The sequence below is a fragment of the Pteropus alecto genome, unplaced genomic scaffold (assembly GCF_000325575.1).
Source record: "Pteropus alecto unplaced genomic scaffold, ASM32557v1 scaffold20, whole genome shotgun sequence".
NCBI lineage: Eukaryota > Metazoa > Chordata > Mammalia > Chiroptera > Pteropodidae > Pteropus > Pteropus alecto.
In genome coordinates this window covers 8,100,841-8,117,508 of record NW_006436298.1, presented here as the reverse complement: position 1 = coordinate 8,117,508, position 16,668 = coordinate 8,100,841, and the positions used below count along the sequence as shown (strand labels likewise).

General features: G+C 38.2%; 2 protein-coding genes across 7 annotated transcripts in view; one reads left to right on the top strand and one right to left on the bottom strand.

Moving 5' to 3' along the window:
- Window positions 1-16,668, top strand: part of ZNF366 (zinc finger protein 366) — a 267,274-nt gene that overhangs the window by 46,248 nt on the left and 204,358 nt on the right. The window lies entirely within an intron of this gene.
- Window positions 3,899-4,267, bottom strand: LOC102885003 (histone H2B subacrosomal variant). Its single transcript, XM_006913364.1, has one exon. The coding sequence runs from the start codon at window positions 4,265-4,267 to the stop codon at window positions 3,899-3,901; it is 369 nt and encodes a 122-aa protein (XP_006913426.1).

The window sequence follows — 16,668 nt, the reverse complement described above, 5'->3', positions numbered from 1 at the left end:
GTGTTTCTATGTATTAAGTAGGGCTGATATATTTCCCAGTCTTAGTAGAGTGACCTTATATAGTAAGTGTCCTGCAGGGTCCATTGATGCAGTCTCCCTGGTCACCTGAGCCGGATGCTCCAGTTATGTCCCTTGTGTGGGTTGTATGTGCCCTCCTGTTGTAGCTGAGCCTTGGTTGCTGTTTGCACATCAGTGGGAGGGATTGACCCTTGGGCTGATTGCTTGTAAGGACTGGCTGGTTAGGGGCTGACCCTACAGAGCAGGATTTGTTTTAGCAGGACTGTGGTGCCTGCCCAGTCTGCCCTTTGGATGCAGCCCCACATGGTGCTCTGGCTGAGTCTGAAGCCAGCCACTGGGAGGAGTGCTGCCAGAGGCCAGGTTCAGCTGCAGCCTGTGCCTTGCTTTGGCCACCTGGCAAAAGTCACCAAGCTATCTGCAGATGGCTGCCACCCATGCTGGGCTTAGAGGTGCCTCGAGAGTCTAAGTCGCAAACTGAGGCTTGTACTTCAGTCTTATTGGCTTCCTTATAGCTAACTAATTTATTAGTTTATTGGTTACCTACAAAGCTGCTGCTAGTGCTGGTTTTGGGGCTGCTCAGCAAGAGGTATGGGGCACATCGAAGCCAGATGCTGTTTATTTGGATTTTGTGAACCTTTGAGAGATTTTAGGAAAGTCTGCAGTATGAGCCAAGACAGGTTGTTTGTATGGAAAAGCCACTGGAGGCGGTTTGGGTTGGCCCACATATTGGGTGGGGCAGGGTCTCAGGGAATCACCAGCTTGAGGTGAATGGTGTTTGCTAGGTTGATGGAGACTCAGATATGGTGCCCACCTGCATATGTACACTCAACGAAGGAACTGTGGATTCTGCCAGCACTTCTCTCTGGGCGAAAGCTGCCCCTCTACTTCTCACACTGAATCCAGAGAATTTAGTTCCTCCTCATATATCCCTGGTGCCTTTTGAGCTCCTTCCCTAGTGCTGGAGCTCAGAGTGAGTGAATCCATTAGCAAGTAAGTTCATGGGTGGGCCCTTTAAGAAGGGTGCCTAGGACTCTAGCAGCCCTCTGTCTCACTCAGTCACATTCTCTGCTAGTTTTTACAGCCAGAAGTTGTGGGGATTTCTCTTCCTGGCACTGGAACCTGGGCTGAGGAGTCTGGTGTGGGCTGGGGGGACCTCCACAGCCAAGATAGCCCTCCCACATGTATGTATGGGAACAGCTTGTTCTGCATTTCTGCCCCTCCTATTGCTCTCAAGGTGGCTTCTTCTGTATATCCTTAGTTATAGGACTTCTATTTATGTAGGCTTCAGGCGACTCCCATTGATGACTGTTCAGTAGCTCAGTTGTAATTTTGATGTGGTTTTGAGAGAAAGCAAGCACAGCATTTACCTATTCCACCATCCTGACTGGCCGTTAAGTACCATCTGTCTATACTCTCCTTATTCCAATGATTTGAAAAGCCATATATAAACTTTTCATATTTGTGAATTTTTTATACAGATATGGGTGTCTCAAGCAAAGCCTTAGAAAACCTGCCATATCACAGACCCTGCAAAAGGAGTAGTAGTGTGTAGACCAGAGGTTTGGAGCTTTTCTGTAAAGAGCCAGACAGTAAACATTTTAGGCTTTGTGGGCCACATTAGGCTTGTTGAATATTCTTGTTTTTTTTTTTTTCCTTTTCTTTTAAAATATCCCTATAAAAATATAAAAATCCTTTTTAGTGTGTGAGGCTATACAAAAAAAGGGCTGCTTCTAGATTTGGCCCAAGGGCTTTAATTTGCTGATCCTGGTAGACCTTTGAGGCCCTTCTGATGTCAACTCACTGCAGAATGGCAGATGTGGGCATCTAATCATGATCAGCCAGTCTTTAGGATAGGCAGCAACCTCTGTCTGAGACTAACACAAATATGATGGTTTCAAGTCTGATTATATAAATGTATGTCTATAAAAATACCCACTCAAATTTTTTTAACCATATTTTTTAGTGGAACTCATGGCTACAATTTATTACAACAAAAACATACAAAGTAAAATCAATAAAGGAAAAAGCACATTGAGCAAAGTCCAGAGGAAACCAGGTATAAACTTCCAAAAACCCTCTCTATTGAAGTCATATGGGACACAAATTCCCCAGCCATAAGTTGTGACAACATATTGAATTGTTGTCTAACTGAAAAGCATAATAAAGACACTGTGTAACCATTTTTTATTGTGGTAATATTTTATTGGGGTACTTCATGAAAGTGGAATCCAATAGGTCTATTTGTCAGGTCTATTTCCTGGAACTCTAAGGAAGGAAGGATTCAGAAGTAAGCAACCCCAAGACAAAAAAAAAGTAGGTCCTAAGTGAGAGACATCTAGAATAATCTCAGATCTAATCCCAATATATATACAAGAAACTCCTTTTCTTGAGGAAACTTAAGTGGTGTTCCTTGTAACCAGAAAAATCTAAATTACTCTTAATTACTGCAAATGTAAATTGATAAAAATGCTTTGGCAGACAGTCTGATAATATCTAGAAAAAATGAATATGGGCATATTAATGACCTAGTAATTCTACCATTAGGTATTTTACCTAGAGAGATTTATGTACATTTGTACCAGAAGCTATGTGTATAAGAATGTTCATAGCACATAGCATATTTCCACAGTGGATTCTCTTAACCTGGTCAAATCCTAGCTCTGCCACTTACACAGGTATGTGACCTCAGACAAGTTACTTATTTCTATGTGCCCCACTTTCCTCATCTGTAGGAAGGGGTAATTATTTATTCCTCATAAGGTTGTTGTAGGGATTAAATAAGTTAATTTACATAAAATGCTGGGCACATAGCAAATGCTATAGAAGTCTTAGCTGTTGTTACAACTCATTATTATAGCAGCATTGTTCCTAATAGCAAAAGAGTTGAAAACAACCAAACAGCCATCAACAGAAGATGGATAAACTGTGGTATGTCTATACTGTAAAATACTAAATAGCATCAGAGTAAAAAGAATGAACTAGAGCTACATATATGTATACATACATACACACACACACACATATATATATATCAATAGTATAAATCTTAGAAATAATGTTGATTAAAAGGCAGGCACAGAACAGTGTATGTAGTATGACTTTGATGTTACAAAATAAGCAAAATTAAACCTATTATGTAGAGACATGTACATAGGTAGCAAAAGTACAAAGAAGAGCAAAGGAATGGGAAAGAAAACTCAGAGCAGTGGACAGGGAGATAGGGTCAGAAAACATCTCCAGTTGCATCTGTAATGTTCTTAAAGTTTAGGGTGTACTTATGTTTCTGGGTGTACTTATGTTATAAATGTCAAAAGACAAATCTAAATCTAAATGTAAAGATAAAATTTATATGGATATGACCCGAGCTTGTTGAAATTCAGGAAGTAATTAAAACAGGAAAGAAATTAGTGACATGCTCTGTAGAGACTTCATTAAGGAACTAAATTGGTTGAATGTAGTTTGCTTCTACTTTTTTTGATGAAAATTTATCCGTGCTGGTATACCGCTGGTTAAAACATTTGTCTTCATAAATTCCTAAGTCAGTGTGACTTCGGGGTCAAAATAGCTGAATTAAATCATCCTGTACATAGTTAAAAATATCTTAATAAAATTAGCATTGAAATTATATAATAAGATCTACACATTCATAGGAAAAACAGGAGTTCTGGCTTGGAGCAGGTGTCAGGAAAACCTAAGTAGTCGAATTGTTAGAAGCTAAAATAGCAAGAGAGTAACTCTTCTCTAGAAAAGAGAAACAGGGAAGATACCCACATTACTGCTATGTTATAAAAAAAGAAGAGTGAAGCAGTATTGAAGTGATCTTTTGGGTAGTAAGCTTGATTTACTTTCCCCAAGATTTAATTAAGCTGGTACATGGCGTTCAGGAGTGGACATATCTTTGGACAGCTTCACTTCCAAAAGCCACTGCATACTTAGCTAGTTTTCCAGGAAACAGAAAATACACTGCATTCTGGACATCTTCAGGGGTGAGAGTACGACGATTTCTGTAATTCATCAGGCTGCAGGCTTGCGTAGAAATGCGCTCAAAGATGTTGTTGATCAGGGTATTCATGACGTCCAAGGTACGAGACGATATGCCGCTCTGGGGAACCACTTCCTTTAGGACCCTGTTTATGTAGAGTGAATAATTTCTGTGGCCCAAACCGGTGCGGGAGTGTGATTTCTTTCTGGAGCTTGAGTTTTGATGTCCTCTGGAGCACTTGTTCTTTCCGGTGATGGATCTGGCCATTGTAGATGTTGTTCTCCTTAATGGTTAGGAGTGGAGAGGAGAAGGGCCTACGAGTGGAGGGAGCTCTCACATTTATATTGACATGTCACAATCAGACTTCTGGGGCTTCTCTTTGATTGGAGGTTACTGTTCCTATGTCACAATCGTCTAGCAATGGCACTGATTTGTTGTTAAGGGAAAATCTTGTTCTTGGCCCAGTTAAAACTTTCCTAAGGAGATTAGAGTATTACAGAAGGGTTGAGTTGACTTCATGGCAGAAAGGAGTACTCATATTTTCTACTTTATTTCTTAGTAATTTGCAAGCGTAATATACAGTATTTTCAGAATTGGACAAACCTTGTCAAACTAGGAGGTTGGTAGCAGGAAACTGAAGGAAAAAGTGCCATAAACCTTTTATGGAGAAAATTTTGGTTTATAAAAGTATTCATAAATTCATTTTATAGGCAAATGAACAATTAAGTAAGCCATTAAAAATCTCAAAATGACTATTTTATAATAAAAATAAATATAAATAGCTAATCTGCTTTTTAAATTGTGGCTATTATTTTAATAATGAATTCTAAATTTTTTATGAATCCCAGATTCTTAGGAGCAACTATATCCAGTTAAAGAATAAAACAAAAACACTATTCTCTTGTTTAAATTATGATATGTGAACTGTGTTCATTACTTTTTATAATGATGTATCATTCTTGAGAATTTCATAAATTTCCTTACATGTTCTATTTTTTACTTGATACTGTAGTTTTTCTGTCATTATTAACTAGAAGTGTGTAGGGTCATTCTTGCTCATGTGTCATGTTGATGTTCACTCTAAAAAAAAAACACCTCCATTTGACTTCTTAATCATAATTATCCTTGGGTAAAATTAAAAAGAAATAGAAGCAGCTATAAAAATCACAATTTTAATAATTCACAGTTGCCACAATTGTTAGTGCTGCTACAAAAGTCTTCACTGTGAGCTGCTTCACAGATAAGGTAGACTGGGCTATGCATAATTTCTCGAGTCCCATATGCAATTCCTTCCCTTTATCTCCCACTAAGAAAAGTAAATCTAAAATAAGATAGCAAGAATAAGGCTGTTGTAGTGAAAACTTTGAACAAGCTTTAATTTCTAAAGACAAAGGGCATTATTTGCACTTTATTGCTAGTAACACACCTCAGACTGTGGGTCATCTCACTGAGATTGGGGGCTGCTGCTTCCATGTGTTCTCCGGCAAAGTGGATCTTTAGTTAGCTCGCGCTACTTTTGCTTTCAGATTTCTTTACGTGTAACTACTTAGCTTAATTATAGCATAGCTTTATTTACTATCATTTAGAAGGGGCTCTCTGGTGGAGAATGTTCATTCTCTATTCCTCATGTGTCCATGTTGGAGAGTTTTCATTAGTATAACATTCTTGGCCTTTCTCCCCCTCACTTCTCCCTGGGACAGTCCTCCCTGAGATCAGAGAGGTGGGGAGACTGACAGGCATGCCTGTCTCAGCCCCTTCTGGACTCATTGGGATCTGAGTGTGGGCAGCTCTGCTCCTGCGGCTGGATCACTTTTGCTGACAGTAACTGAGTAGGTCATTCTGTTTAATAGCGAGGTGCTATATTAGGAACCCTGTTGTTGCCCCACACCTAAGGGCTATTTTCTAAACAGTTTGCAATAATAAAGCTGACATTTTGGTACCCATCTTTCTGATCCTTATGACTCTCTCAGTTGGTTCTGAGCTTAGATGTGGAGAAGGAAAGGTGTAATATTTTATGTTAGCTAAAAAAAAAAAAAAAGACTTTAAAGCCAAAACTATAAGACTTATACTAAAATACTGATTGGGGAGAAAATTCAGAAAATGAGGAATGTTGATTCAGTAAAATTTCTGACTACTCTGAATTCCCTTTTAAAATTTAATGAGTCATTCTAAAATATGTATGAGTTCACCACGGATATGCTGGTTTTTCTTTTCCTTCTCCTTTCCTCCTTCTCTAGACAGTCTGGAACAAGGGACAGACAGACACCTTTTAGCATAATGACCTTTATGAGATGCCTGTTAGATTATCAATCTGGGCAATGCAGCAAGTCTGATTATTTTGCATCTGCCATACCCTGAGAATGGACTCTGAAGCCCTCTATCCTCTCCCCCCTTCTCCTCTGCCCTTACCCTGCAGATCCTAGCCTTAGAATGAAGCCTGGCATCCTTTAGCAGGAGACACAAGGACTGATGACCAGTAGACTAGAGGTCCAGGGTCTCCAAGCTGCTCATGTGTAGTTGGAGAACTAAGAACCATTTTATGCATTTTTTCAGGCTTTTGTTTTTGTACTTGATCACGCTATGTCTATTTGATCACACTATGTCTTTTGTAATTGAGTATGTATAATACTGGGGTTATAACTGCTTATTCTTTCATTTATGATTGAGGGTCTTATTATGACTCAAGGTCATCATCAAGACTCTTAGTGATTTTTCCATAATGATTGCTGCAGAGATGACATTAACTCAGAGCTGCAAACATGTATTAATAGATATGAGTGTACTCTGGGAATATTTTCACAGTCACTCTATTAGTTTCCTATTGCTGCTGTAATAAATCTCCACAAATTAGTGGCTTAAAACAACACAAATTTATTTCCTTACAATTCTGGTGGTCAAAGTCAGAATGGGTTTCACTGGGCTAAAATCAAGGTATCAGCAGAGCTGTATTCTTTCTGGAGACTCTAGGAGAGAATCTGTTTTCTAATGTTTTCTAGCTTCTAAAGATTGCTTGTATTCCTTGGCTTTTCCTCCATCTTCAAAGCCAGTAATTCATGGTCAAGTCTTTCTCTTTCTCATGCTGCATCATATCATGTTGTGACACTGAGTCTCTTGCCTCCCACTTTGACTTATAAGGGCTTCCGTGATTATATTGAGCCCACCTGGTTAATCCAGAAAAATCCCTACATCTCAAGGTCTTTTAATCACAACTGCAAATTCTGTTTTGCCACATAAGATAAGGTATTCACAGGTTTGGGGGTTTGGGATATGGACACCTTTGAGGGGCATTACTCTGATTGCCACTGCCGCCATGAACAGAATGAGATTATCAGAGTAAATCTGGGTCACCAATGGTGTAGAAGTTGGAGATGAAACATACTATTCCTAATAGATGACCGGAAATATGTTTTAAAAATACTTTCTACAAATGGGCTAACTTTCTTATAATTTGCTTATTTTTTTTTCTAAAAATAGAGGGTTGTCTTGAATTTTTACCTTCTATGCCATGTCTCTACATTTTAGTTCCAAAATATGCTAAATAAAATCAAATTTATCCTTGGAAGGCCAGAGGATGATGGTAGAGGAGAGATATTTTTCTTTCTACCTTCTCTCATTCTCACTTCTCTTATTTCTTCTCTTCTGCTTGGTCTCTCATAAGTACGTGTTGAATGCCAACCATGTGCCAGGCACTGCATAAGTTACATTGTGGGGACACAAGAGGTGAAGAAGATACAGTTCCTACTGTTAAGGGACTCACAGTTTATTGAGGTAGACAGACATGGAAGTAATGGATTCCTATGAACAGAGACATAAAGGCTATAACAGGGCATCCACAGGGCATAACAAGAATACAGGGAGGTACCTAGATCATTCATCTTGCCATTGCAGGTTTCTAAGAGGAGGTGATGTTTTAGTTGAATATTGATGGATATAGAGGTTATTTAGGTAGATAAGGGTGGTGTTGGGGATAGAGCAGACATGGGTGTGTCAATAAAGTACTTCCTGGGAAACACTTTTTTTTTACATGAGAATGGAAGACGTATGGTCTGGAAGAGCCTGAACTTGATTGCTCTTTTTTTGTCTGATAGTATTGAGATGTGGGGGACAGTCATCTCCAGAAAGAAGTAAAGGGACTGTATTTGCCAGGGGAGAATCCAGGTTTCCATTAAGGCCACGGTTCTCAAGCTTGGATGCATGTTGAAGTTACCTAGGAAGATTTAAAAAACAAACAAGCCAACCATACAAGGACTAGACCCTGGGTTAACTGAATCAGGTTCTGCAGGGGCAAGGCTGTTTTTTCTTTTAAGTTCTTTTAATGTACAGTTAGGATTGAGAGCCGCTGGTTGAGCTGAGAGCAGATTTGAAGGTGGGAGTTTTTTGTAAACACTGGAATGGGAGTTGTAAGGAAAGGAGGTAAGAGGGAGGGGAGAAGTAAGAAGAGGAGTGAGGAGGAAGAGGATAGAGTGACATGAGTTGAGTAGATGAGAGGACAGATGGAAGACAGGAACAGCGGCTCCGTGTTCTCCGGTCGCAGTACTCTAGGTACAGAGACATCAAGAGATGCAGACTTTGATGTAAACTTGTTTCTGTGCAAGTTTAAATTGAGACTAACTTTGCCAAAGATCTCTTTCAGTGGTTAGCAAGGAATAGATCTGGGAGAACTGAGGAGGGGCAGAAAGGAGGGTGGAACCAGGATGGGGCCCACTTTACTGTGGAGTCTTGTCTATCTTATATTTCCATGTTTGAGGGGATATAAAACAAATAAGCAAACAAACATACAAACAAACAAACAAACAAACTTTCCATGTTCTCTTTTCCTGATTTGCCAACAATTCTCCGTCCTGAGTCATTTTTCTTTGGTTTTATTATACTTCTGTTTGTTGGATTCCTGAGGCTGACATTCCTAACCTCACCAGTGCAGAGCCCTCTCCCTCTCATAGCAGAGTTACCTGTATCTTGCTTTGGCTAATCTTAAAGCTGGGTCATTGTTCTCAGGTGACCCTAGAGAGAGTAATTAGATTAGATTTGTGCAGAGTAAGAACATAATAAAGGATTAGCCTTGAAAGTAGACGGTTGTCAGTTCTTGATGAAGTTCCTGATGGGTCTGATACTCCTCAGCCAAAAACAGGAAATGTACTGGGACAGGAGATAGAAGAAAAATAATATTTTGTTTTGAGTTCGAGTTCACACTTAATAGTAAAACATCAATTAACTAAAAAGTAATTGACACAAATCAATAGATTATCATTGTAGAATGGATTTTCCTTTAACTATAGTGAGAATGCTCTTGTTAGGCACATGGAATAGAATAAAAGCTGCCCAAGGTCACCTGGTTGGGAGATTGTAGAACCAGGAGATAAATGGAGGCCTATTGGGTATCCAAGCTGGAGTTCGTAACCACTAGACACACTGCCTCTCATTAGTTGGCCAAGAAAGGAGGATGTTCCAAGCAGGAGGGAGGGAATGGGTAACAACGTAGAGGCATGAAATCACAAACTATATTCCAGAATGAATGAAAACTATTTTGCTAGAATAGAGGGCTTATGTCTAAGAGTGCTGAGAGATATGGAAAGGTATGGTGAGCTTAGTTTATAAAATGCCTTGAATTGTAGTCTAAAGTGTTAAAAATTATTCTGTAAGTATTTGAGAGTCATCGAGAATTTGAAGCATGCAAGTGATTGGCTCAAAGCAGTGTTTTGAGAGAACTGATTTGGTGTCAGCACCAAATTCGGAGAGATTAGAAGAAATGAGGTCAGAGAGCCCAGAAATGTCATTACTCAGTGGCCCAAGAGTAGGACAATAGAGGCGTGAACTGAGGGCATTGGGAAAGGGAAGGAGGAATCATTTTTGAGAGAACTGGTAAGACTTGGTGATTGATTTACTTACTACTCAGGGCAAAAGAGAAGGAAGACTCTACTGTAATTCTACTCTCACTGAGCACTGACTCTATGTCTAGGCTGTTCTGTTACTTCCCAGGCATAAACTCAGTTCACGCAGCAACCCTATTATACAGGTATTATCATTATCAGCATCTCTTTTGCACTGGTGAGGAAACTAAGACACAGAGTAGTTATGTAACCTGCTCAGATCACACAGCTGGTTAGTAGCAGAGCTGGGATTCAAATGCAGGCATCTGGCTCCATGCACTTTACTCTTAGACATCCTGCTTCTCTTATAATCTCTTATGGGTACTATACATGCCTCATGTATTTGACCATTTTGTTTCATCTTCACAAGAGTCCAGTGAAGTAGGTAGGACTCTAGTACTTCAGCCTCACAGCTATAAATTTGGCTGTTGCCAACAATTAAGCGGAAGAACCAAGATTTGAACCCAGATCTTCTAACTCCATCTCCAGTGCACTGGCCAAAGCCTCATGCTCTAGATCACCAGGGAAAAAAAATACAAAAGAAAAGTTAATTAACCAAGATAGTACAGTTGGAGCAATGGAGAAGATGTGATTTCAGAATTGAGGATAAAAAATCTGATTTTAAGCACCCTCAGGAAGTTGTTTTTCTCACCTTATATTCAATAGAATCCCTAAGGCTGTGGTATATATAAAGGAGAAATCATTGATTTTCTCAGTAAGGGAGAAGATTCTGACAGCCATCATATAGCTTGACATTCTAGACAGGTTAGAGAGGAAAACACACCTTTACCTAGAGGGAAAAAAATGACTGAACTTAAATTGGGAAAAAGGGATTTAAAGAAGGGAGACTGTACACAGAGAATCTTAATAAGGTTTTAAAACCACATCTTCATTCACTCTGTGATGCCCTTTTAAGCTGTTTCACACATAAAGAAACCAGAAAGACAAATAGCTTAAACATCACAAAATTAGAGGCTGATATGCATAATGAGGAAATTATGTTTTTGCAAAATAGCTAAACTAGAAACCAGGAGCTGCAAAGTACCTTTCTTTAAGTACATGAATTGTTTCCCATTCTAAGTGATATAATAAAGTCTTGCCTTGGTTATACTCAATGAAAAAAATATACTCGGTTATCTTGAATTTAATAAAATCCAAACACCTAAATCCAGTGTCTCTTTAGGACCCAATAAAAGAATATAAGTCTTTCAGCAGCTCAGATTATAGACATTCAAACCAAGTCCCGTTTCCAATGTTCTTGTTAATGAGTTTTATTTTAGGACTGGCCTCTGATGTAGTATGGTCTTCTCTAATCTCTTTGGACAAGGCTCTGTCACTACAGACCTCTTAGAAGAATGATGGAATTAGTGAAGTTAGCTTGTTCTCCAGTATGCTGGAAGCTGCCATCTGAGGATGTGATCTCTTTATCTGTTGTGTCCTGAAAATCAGAATAAATGACTAACATCTGCAGAGTACTTCCTACTTTCTAAAGTATTAGGAGTTTATGAATTAAAAGAATAATACTTTATCCTTTAGTAGGCCTGGTCAATTTCCCTGATGAGATCCCATTTCCTCTTATTCATATAAGAGTGGGTTTTCCTATAAGATTTAGAGGACATCTGCTTACATGAGTCTGTTTAGGATACACAGAATATTGTTACCAAGTGTCTCTGGCCAATGGAACACCTTAGCAGTGCCTACTGTTTCCCAGTTGCACAGAAAAGGGAAGTTATGATATAACAGGACTCTGAAATATTGTTCCCTGATTGGTGCTTCCAGCAGAACTGGATCAGGAAATGTCTTGCCTTAGTTGTGTTTTATTTTCACTGTTGAGAATCTAATCACCTTGAGGAAGTCGAGTCCACGAATCAGAAAGAAGTTTTAAACACTGTCTCCTTCCATTTTCTTAACAACCCTTTGATGTAAGCAGAGTAGCTCACTTGCTTAAAAGATGAAATTTAACTCAGAGAAATTATGCCCCTTGCTTTAAAGGTGCGTACCCAGTACTGTGGTAAAACTGAATCTAGAACTAGGTTTTTTTTCCTACTGATTCTGCTGCTAGAATCAAGCATGTGCCCACCCTTGTAGTCTTAATGGACTTGGTGGTGTTTGTTAAGGAGTCTCTGAAGTTCTGCAGGTCCTTGATCCTTGTAAGAATCTGTGATGTGCACCCCAGTATAGACTGTCTTACAGAAGTCGCTTGGTTGTTTTTCTTGTCTCACATTTCTTCTAATAATGACCTTGAACCTAAGAATACAACTCAAAGAGACTTGGCTAGTGGGGGATCCTAAGAGCCAGTGTGTGCCGTGCAATGTAACACACTTTTCCAGGTGCTGGTGGGGGTTTGAGTCAAGAGAAATGTGATTATTCTTTCTCTCTTGTCTGGTTCAAACCCCTAATATTATGGACTACTTCTACCCAAGATTCGTAACCATAAATGAGCAGGATTTAAAAACTCAGCTGCTTTCCGTACAAGTACAAGAATATTTTTTAGGAATTTAGGATTAGGGAAAGGATTACAATCAAGATGAAAAGTGCTAATCATAAAGAAAAAGTTTGACTCTTTTGTCTGAATTAGACTTAAGACAACTCTATGATAAAAGATAACATATACAAAATTAAATGATGAACCATAGACTGGGAGATAATATTTGTTAAGTATGTGCCTAAACTAGAATAAGTACTCAAAATGTGTAAAGAATTTCTGTAAATCAATTTTTTAAAATGATAACCTGCTGGGAAAATGGGAAAATTATGTGATTAAGCAATTCAGAGAAGAAAAAACTCCCAAAAGTTACTAGAAATATAAAAAAAGATCTTCAACCTCAGCCATAGGTAAATGCAAATTAAAACAAATTATTTCACATCCACCAGATTCAGAAAATTAGTTACCCTGATAACACTAAATGTTGACAAGGATGTAAGGAAATATTTATTATTATTATTACAATTTTAATATTGCAAGTGGGTGTGTAAATTGCTAAGATTACCTTGGACAGCAACATTGGCAATAGTTTGAAAATATGAAGATATGTATCGCCTATAATATAGCATCCACTTTGTATATCTACTCTAGAGAAACTCACGCACGTGTGTGTAAGGAGACAAATGCATGGTTGTTCAGTGGAGCAATGTTCATATAGTAAACAAAGGGGAAACAATCTGTTCCTCACTAGGGGAATGGCTGAATAAATTATGTTTTTCTTATATGGTGGAATAATCTGAAGCAAGTATAACAACTGGTCTCTAAGTGTATAAAACTTAAATATTGTCGAGTAAAAAGCAAGTTGCAAAATTGTATGTATGGTATAATATCATTTATATAAAAATGGAAGCATAAAACAATAACATGTATTGTTTACAGATTTAGACATATGTAATACAAATATAAGAAAACACATGGGAATGATTCCAACTACCTAGTAGTAGTAGTTTCCTCTGGAGAGGGAGGAAAGGAGGGAGAAAGGGACAAAGAAGGATTGGAGTGGGTCTCGAGCTGCATCTGTAATGTTTTATTTAATTATTTTTAATGCAAATATGGCAAAATGTTATGGGAGTCTATTATATCATTCACTGTCTTCAGTTTTCTTTTTATTTAAAATATTTGATAATTAAAAAAGCTCAGTTACTGTAAAAACCAAAGATGTGAACAGCGCCATCCATTATACATTGTACTTATAAAAAAGGGGACTCAAGGCTTTGCCAGGGGATTAAAAGACTTCAGTAATACCTCCTGGTTACATAGGACACCACTAGAAGGGACAAGTATTCACTAATAAATGGTAAGTTCATTCTAAAGCTTGAACCATAGGGGTTTTTAGGCTGATGGAAATATCCAGCAGTACATATTGAAGGAATCTGAAAGGTCAGTCAGTCCAGTGTTTCCCAGATATGACTGATAAGACTTATCTGGGAAACTTGTGAAAAAATAGATTCTTAGGCTCCTTGAAGTTTGGATTCAGTGAATTTCTGGGGGAACCAGTGTTCTGAAGAATACTTTTAGGGAAATACTGACTTATACGCCTCACTGTCAACAGAGACATTCATTAATTCCTTCCCAGAATGCTCTTTTTTATCCCTTATAAATCTCCAACATAAACTCATATTTGTCTTAATGACATGATTGTCAATTCTTTAGAAACCACTAGTATGTCAGAGCCAAAGTAATTCTACATGGAGAAATAAGATAAAATTCTAGATAGAAGAGATACTATAAGGATCTCAATTTTCTCAGCAGATAGAAAATAAATATGGACTCATAAGGCCCATGAATTAATAAAAAATAATTTCCTGGAGACTAGGAATAAGTGCTTTTTGCAGGAGTTGACCACCAGCTTCCTGTAGCAGCTCTTGTTCTTGTGAGTGGTTTCGGAGTCTTCAGACACAATGACCATCAGTGATGAGGTTGTACCAGATTTTTTTTTATTGAGGAAAAATCACCAAAGTTAATGAGTAATTCATGTAAACGACATAGGAACAAATTATTGAGTACCTACTATGTGCTAAATACCATGCTAAACTTTTTTGTTTCATTTTAGCCTCTCTGTGAGGAAAGTATTATCCTCAAATTAGTGATTTCATGGCTATCCTTACAATTATATTCACTCATCTGTAGTCTTATACTTCCTCGAATGATAAAACAATGGAGTGGGGCTCCAGATTTTCTAATAGAAGTTGCCCACACGTTCAGACCCTCATGTTGGTGTATGCTGGCCATGTGAATGGCATCTATGTGTGTCACGGTGGGAAAAAAAATGAGAATGACTAGGCTATTGCTTGAAATGTAACCCTGGGTAGAATTTCCAACTTAATATTGGGCTGCACATTCCTACATATTTTTATTTTTAAAATTATGTGTTTAGTTTAAGGTATATTTAGAAAAAATATGACCAGCATATAGTCATAATTTCTCAGATGTTATTGCTTAGGACCAATGTAAGCAAAAAACCAGGGTGATTCACTTAAAGATAATATAAAGACAAATATTAAATAATGAATATGAACAGGTAATATGAGGATATGACGAAATCTTGAAGATGATATATGAGCAAGTGGCATTAGGGAAACAGGGTTCCTGCCTTGGGCCTGAAGTCAGGAGCTCAGGCTAGAGGTAAGTGCTGATCTGAGTCAATTTTTGTTGGATCATCACTCAGTCACCTTCTAGGACCCTAGGAATTTTCTTGCAACTTTAGTTACTCCAGATTAGAGTGTTCATGAATGGAACAAAGTTGAATCTGACTCTGATAACCAGGACCCTGATATGTTAGTTTCTCCCCTTAAATATTGGCAGTTGTAAATACTCAGGTAAAATCAATGGACTCTGACTTGTTGCCTTTTTATGAGTGAAAGTCAAGGGCTCTTGTCAACCAACTTTCTGTGGAAGAAGCAGGAAACCATTTACTTCTCTTTGATGTTGCTAAGGTTTCCATGACCCTTATTTTATTGCAGTGGTTTTTCTTTTACTTCTCAGACTTGAAAGTCGTTCAGAGACTGTTAATCAAGTATTATCTGTGTGCCAGAAACAGTGCTGACCAGGGATACAGAGAGAAATGACTGATTCTTGCCCTTGAAGATCTATGGAAACCATTTTTAAGGAGAATTCAAGATACGGGTTAGGAAGATAGACTAGATTTAAGAAACTGATTCAAGACAAGCAAACTCAGAAAATAACAAAGACCTCTAAGAAATCTCCATATATTATACTATGATTAAAAAAAAGATATTGGATTGGAGAAAACTTAGCACAGAATCATAGTTGTATATGGATGGATGTATCCTTAAAAGCTCAGGTATCCAGGTTTGCCTTTTATTATTTCTTAAACCTTCACAGATGAAGTTTCCACATTTTTTTTTTTTCACAATACTTATACCCATTATATTTTCTAGTGTCTATCCTAAATCCCTCTTATTGAAAGTTAAGCCTTCCTTTTTTGGAGAACAGCTGTCTGCTAGTTCTTCCAATATCATGAGTGATTGGAAAGAACTTCTGAGTCTGTCCTCCCCACCCCCAAATCCACATTCCATTCCAAATTCTGCTATTCTCAGCACCTCTGGTCATGAATTCTATCTTCCTATTCACACTCTGAAGTGAAAGTAGCCATGAGAATCGCGTTAACTTCTCTGGTTTGTAACCAGAGGCAGGGTTCAAGTGCAGCCGCTCTGCAGCCTGTTTGGGGTAAGGCGTCCTGGTGGAAGGTGAACTTGGAGCCAACCAGGCTGAGTATTTTATTACACACCCGCCAAATAACTACTCATCACCTTCAGTGTTTCTTTCTAACTATGTAAGCATAAATTTCTTTTGGTTTATTGTCCCTTTCATGTTTCAAATTTCTAAGGCCTTACATTATCCCTTTTTGTATTTTTTCTTCAAATTATAAATTTTAATATTATTTAAAGTCCAAGTTTTTTTTGTTTTTGTTTGTTTGTTTTACCTTTTAGTTGGATTTAATTTCCTTCTCAGGGAATCAGTACTGTTCCTTTTACACATATGCACCAAGACAAGGCAAGGGAGCCCATTGGTTTAAATTAGTCTATCTGAATCTTCAAGGCTGGAGTCACAGCAGTCAGTATGTGAGAGTTCAAAGGAGAAAATGATCTGTCTACTGCTCTGAGTGCTTTTCTGGGCTGTAATTTCCAGGACCTGGATCTTTAGGGGTCCATTAATGTTCTTGCTAGCAGGGAAGGAGCAGATGGAAAATAAATACGCTAAAGGGCTCAGGCTATTACTGATGCTAGAGGCAAGTAGTCAGGCAACAGGAAGTAAACACAGCAAAACAGAAGGAAAAAGATATTTACCTTTGG

Excerpts from the sequence above, each read along its gene's own strand:
- LOC102885003 (XM_006913364.1), bottom strand. The coding sequence starts at position 4,267 with ATGGCCAGATCCATCACCGGAAAGAACAAGTGCTCCAGAGGACATCAA.